Here is a 5,804-nt window from a genome sequence, read left to right on the forward strand (position 1 = left end):
GCCCTTTCTCGTCCTTCGTCTGCCGATTCCGACTCCCCTGGTCGTTACTCGGCTTCTTCTGTTCGGACGCAGGCTAAGGCGGGTCACGCTCTGGCTCTAGAGCCCTGTGCTTGCGCCATGGAAGAGGTTGAGGACTTCCGGGTGTCGGACCGACGTCATCAGAAGGCGCCGCGCCGGACTATGAGAGCTGTTGGATGTGGTGACTCGGGCCGTGGCAAAACTCGGACTGGATTGGCCACAGGCTGTGAGGGAGCTTAACGCTGGTGGCAGGCTGGATGATCGCTTCCTGCGGAGCCACTCCGTGCCCCGCGCCCGATTCATGCCGTTTTTTTCCGGATTTGCACAGTGAATTGTGTAGATCATGGGATAAACCTTATTCTGCCCGGCTTTCTACTCCCCAGCTGCTGGAGTTTGGCAATGTGCAGGTAAGGACTGCGGCTACGGGACGATGCGCGGGTTGAGACTCTCTTGCTAGTTACCTCTCTTCCCAGCTGACGTCTTCTTTTGGCAAGCCGGCGCTGCCGACGGGTCCGTGTCGGGTGACTTCCTCGCTGGTGGGGAAGGCGTATATGGCGGCAGGCCAGGCTGGTGCGTGCTTGCACACCATGGCGGTTTTGCAGGCCTACCAGGCGGACCTGCTGCTGGAGATGGACGAGAGAGGAGGCCCCTCTGAGGAGGAGTTGGCGGAGCTACGCCGGGCCACGGATCTTTCGCTTCGTGCCACCAAGGCTACGGCCCGGGCTGTGGGTCGCTCCATGTCTGCGTTGGTGGCCACGGAGAGACACCTTTGGCTGAACCTTTCGGACATCAGGCAGAAGGACAGAGAATTCCTTCTGGATGCGCCGGTTTCTACTACGGGCCTGTTTGGGGAGGCGGTGAACTCTGTCGTCGACAGGTTTCGCCATGTGAGGTCCCAGGGGGAGGCATTCCAGCAGTTTTTCCCTCGCCGGACTGGATCCCGCTCTGCTGGGTCGGCTGGCCCTTCTCAGCCCTCTACCAGCTCCCACCGCCGGCGCCAGAGACAGAGTGTGGCTTCTCGCGGTCCCCCTCGAGTGGCTTGGGACGCTGGGCAACGCTCCCGCGCACCCCCCCCGCAGGTCGGACCTGAGGGCCGTCATCCGGTCTCGGAGGGGGAAGGCGAGGCGGTCCTGACTGTGTGTTGGCCCCCGAGCCGACTGAGGTCCCCTCCAGGGCGCCGCTGGCGTTGTTGTCCGCAGCGTGGCGCTCGGGACGCACTGGCCGCCGCCGGCGGGCCTTCTCCGCTCTGCCTTCCCCGAGGGGTGGCAGTGGGCCGGAGGTTCGGCTCCTGGACTACAGGTCGTCGGCGGGTTCTTCCTGGCAGCCCGCTTCAGGGGCTCTTCCGCGATCGGCACGTCGCACTGGCCACCAGCCCCGAGGGGTTGGTTCCGCTGGCGGATTTTGCAGACGCTTGGCGCGGTTTGGTGAACATGTCCCCATGGGTTCTGCGCACTGTCGTCGAAGGGTACAGGCTGCAGTTCCGGGTCCGCCCCCCCGGCTTCTCTGGGGTGGTCCGGACTGTGGTGCGCCCGGACCAGGGCCTGGTGCTGGGACTGGAAGTGCGCTCGCTGCTGGAGAAGGGGGCCGTGGAGCTCGTTCCCCCGCAGGACAGCGGGTCCGGTTTCTACAGCCGGTATTTCCTGGTTCCAAGAAGGACGGGGGTCTGCGCCCTATTCTGGATCTGCGGGTTCTAAACCGGTCTCTGAGGAAATACAGGTTCAAGATGCTCACCATCCCCGCCATCGTGTGTCACATCCGGTCCGAGGACTGGTTTTTCACCGTGGATCTGAGGGACGCTTACTTCCACATCTCCATTCGTCCTTCCCACAGGAAGTTCCTGAGGTTCGCCTTCGGGGGCGTGGCGTACCAGTATCGGGTTCTTCCCTTCGGCCTGGCACTCTCCCCTCGCACTTTCACCAAGTGTATGGATGCGGCGCTGGCCCCTCTGCGGCTCCAGGGCATCCGGGTCCTCAATTACATCGACGACTGGCTTATCCTGGTTCAGTCTCGGGAGTTGGCGGTTCGGCATCGAGATGTCGTCCTTGCTCATCTTCTTCGTTTAGGGCTGAGGCTCAACGAGGGGAAGAGTGTGCTAGCACCCACCCAAAGGACTGTCTTCTTAGGGGTGGTGTAGGACTCGTTGACAATGCTGGCACGTCTGTCTCCGGCTCGTGTCGAGTCCCTTCTGGCCGCGGTGAAGGGTGTGAGGCTGGGCCACGCCATCACAGTGAAACACTTCCAGAGGGTGTTGGGCCTCATGGCGGCTGCTTCCAGCGTGATACCTTCTGGTCTTCTGCACATGAGGGCCCTGCAGTGGTGGCTGAAGTCCAAGGGGTTCTCCCCGAGGGGGAACCCATTCCGCCTGATACGGGTTGCGCACAAATGTCTTCGTGCCCTGTCGGTGTGGAAGAAGCCTTGGTTCCTGTCCCAAGGACCCGCGCTGGGGGCTCCCTGTCGCCGTGTAATCGTTTCGACAGACGCTTCCCTCACCGGGTGGGGCGCGGTCATGGACGACCGCTCGGCGAAGGGTGTTTGGCAGGAGCGTCACTCGTCATGGCACATCAATTGCCTCGAGATGCTGGCCGTGTTCCGAGCTCTGCGGAGCTTCCTGCCTGCACTCCTGGGTCATCACGTGCTGGTCAGGTCCGACAATACAGCTGTGGTGGCCTATCTGAATCCAGATAGGATTCTGCAGACTGGCGCATCAGATCCTCCTGTGGTCCCAGCGGAGACTGCTCTCTCTCAGGGCGATGTTTATCCCTGGACTTCAGAATCAGGGTGCGGACCTGCTGTCGAGAAAGGGGCTGAGGCCCGGGGAATGGCGGCTCCACCCCGAGGTGGTGGAGTCCTTGTGCGCAAGGTTCGGACCTATAGACGTGGACTTGTTTGCGTCTCAGGAGTCTACGCACTGTCCTCTGTGGTTCTCCCTGACGCCGCCGGCCCCGCTAGGGCTGGACGCCATGGTGCGGGAGTGGCCGAGGCTGCGTCTGTACGCTTTTCCCCCAGTCGCCCTGCTCCCGGGGATCCTGGAGAGGGTCCGTCGGGAGGGCATCTGCCTGCTTCTGGTAGCTCCTTTCTGGCCGACCCGGGTGTGGTTCTCGGACCTGATGGCGCTCCTGGACGGTCTGCCGTGGCGCGTCCCTCTGAGGAGGGACCTGCTATCCCAGGACGGGGGCCGGGTTCTTCACCCTTGCCCCGCCCTGTGGCGGCTGTGGGTCTGGCCCTTGAGGGGGCCCAGTACCTGGAGGCGTGCCTGACGGAAGGAGCGGTCGAGACTCTCCTCAGCTCCAGGGCCCCGTCTACACGGAGGATGTATGGCCTGAAGTGGAACGTCTTCTCTGCCTGGTGCAGTGGACGCATGCTGGACCCAGTTACCTGCCCGGTGGTTCGGGTGCTGGAGTTTCTGCAGGACCGCTTCTCTGCGGGCCTTTCCCCATCCACCCTCAAGGTTTACGTGGCAGCCATTTCGGCTTTCCACGCCCCTTCGGGAGATGGGTCTCTGGGGAGACTTCCCTTGGTCGTGCGGTTTCTCCGTGGGACCCGGAGGATGAGACCTGCGACTCGCCCTAGGATTCCCACCTGGGATCTGGCGGTGGTTCTCGAAGCTTTGGCTGAGGCCCCCTTCGAGCCCGTGGAGTCGGCTGAGGCCAAGTTCCTGACCCTGAAGATGGCCTTCCTCCTTGCTATCACTTCTCTGAGGAGGGTGGGGGACCTCCAGGCTCTTTCGGTTGCTCCCCGGTGCCTGGAGTTTGCCCCGGGTAATGTGAGGGCCATCCTGCACCCCATTCCGGGCTACGTTCCCAAGGTGCAGTCCTCTGTTGCAGGGCCCATTGTACTGCAGGCGTTTCATCCTCCCACCTCATGTGGACGGCGGAGGACGGAGGCCCATTTGCTCTGCCCGTCAGAGCGCTGAGCGTCTTCGCTCTGAGTCCTCCCGGTGGAGGAAGACGGACAGTTGCTGGTGTGTTTCGGGTCCCCCAAGCTGGGTTCCCCGCTTCCAAACATACTATCAGCAACTGGATTGTTCAGACTATCTCCCTGGCCTATCAGTGCGCGTTTGCCTCACCTATGCTGTACGGGCTCACTCCACAGGGGCATGGCGCCGCTACTTACGGCTCTCCTCTCTGGGGCGTCTCTTCAGGGGTTTGTGATGCAGCTGGCTGCCACTCCTCACACCTTCTTCAGGTTTTATAGTCTGGACCTTCCTCCGCTCCGGCACCCGGGTGCTCTCCTCCTAGTCGTGCCCAAGGGTTGCTTGCATGCTGGGCAGGCGGGGTTCGGCGCGGGTTAGTGGGTATCTCGTTTCCATAGTGTCGTAACCGACGCAGTTCGAGTTCCCCTCGAAGGGGAACGTCTCGGGTTACGTATGTAACCCTTGTTCCCCGAGATAGGGGAACGAGACACTGCGTCGGTTCGCCGCCCCTCGCCCCGCTGGAGTGCCTTGCTTCATAGTAAGAGCTAAGAGCTATGTGCCGTGTGCTTATATGCCCTAAAGGTTATGCCGTCACCATGCTACCGTTCTCACTAGGACCAATAGGATTGGAGTAGTTTCATTTGCATTCAGCCCTGTCATGCCTAAGGCGTTCCCATAGTGTCGTAACACGACGCAGTGTCTCGTTCCCTATCTCGGGGAACAAGGGTTACATACGTAACCCAGAACGTTCTCTTGAAAGTGCGGGGCTTAACCGTTGTTATTTAAGCATGCAATTGATATGAGTTGATAAGAAATTGTTATATTATTGCTGATTTGAAATCTATATACATGACAGAATCAGCATTCAGATCAATGGTGTGTCTGGTAACAACTATATAGGCCTACAGTATATAACAAGTTTTGCAACAATAATACAGCAATGTGGTTGCAATATTAAGTAAATGTAATAAACAAGAGTTTCATACTCATAATAAACTATATTTTTTAACTTTAAATTTTTCTATTATCAGTGTGATCAATTTTTTTTTATTGGTTCTTTTTTTTTCCCACCAGGTATTGTGATGTCTGTGCCTAGTGAGTGAAGAATATATATAAAGATATAGATAGATAGATAGAAATAGATAGTATATCTATCTACTATCTATCTATCTATCTATCTATCTATCATCTATCTATCTATCTACTATCTAATTATATATATTATATATATATAGATATATATCACACACACACTACCGGTCCAAAGTTTGGGTCCCTTAGAAATTTCCATTGCACTCCTTATAGACAGAATACCAGCTGAGATCAGTTGCCTTGTTTTTTAACCAGGCAGTAATCAGATTACATTATGTGCTGACATAATTGCAAATAGGTTTGCCAGTGTTTTTTAGTTATTTTTTAAAATGAAATCAGATTAGTAAACATAATGTGCCTTGATGATTGAATGAATGGTTGTTATAATGGGTAATGTAGATACTGCATTAAAGATCAGCTGGTATTCTGTCTATAATGGAGTGGTATGGACATTTCTAAGTGACCCCAAACTTTGGACCGGTAGTGTATATATATATATATATATAGAGAGAGAGAGAGAGAAACAAAGAGAGAGAGGGGGGCGGGGGGTTGGAATGTGTTTGTGTGTCTTAATTTGTAATATTATTTATTTATACCGCAACTGCCTTTTATTTTTTTTTATAAAACACAGCAAGAAAGTTTCAGACATTCAAAAAAACTGGTTAGAGCCAGCAGGCAGTTTAAAAAAAACAACAAAAAAACTCCGACATCAGAGATGCAACCCGAGTCCCATTCTACCGAGCACTATGTCTGAACAAACTCCACGGTTACCAGAAGTCTC

At 56.2% G+C, this 5,804-nt stretch overlaps 1 protein-coding gene across 1 annotated transcript; it reads left to right on the forward strand.

Annotated features, from left to right (window-relative positions):
* Positions 1-605: 605 nt before the first annotated feature.
* LOC116670584 (uncharacterized) lies at positions 606-3,275 on the forward strand. Its single transcript, XM_032501161.1, is given in 3 exon segments — positions 606-1,677; positions 1,680-2,695; positions 2,697-3,275. Coding segments are annotated over 3 exon segments (2,667 nt in total).
* The last annotated feature ends 2,529 nt before the right edge of the window (positions 3,276-5,804 follow it).

This window comes from Etheostoma spectabile, chromosome 20 (assembly GCF_008692095.1).
Source record: "Etheostoma spectabile isolate EspeVRDwgs_2016 chromosome 20, UIUC_Espe_1.0, whole genome shotgun sequence".
Lineage (NCBI taxonomy): Eukaryota > Metazoa > Chordata > Actinopteri > Perciformes > Percidae > Etheostoma > Etheostoma spectabile.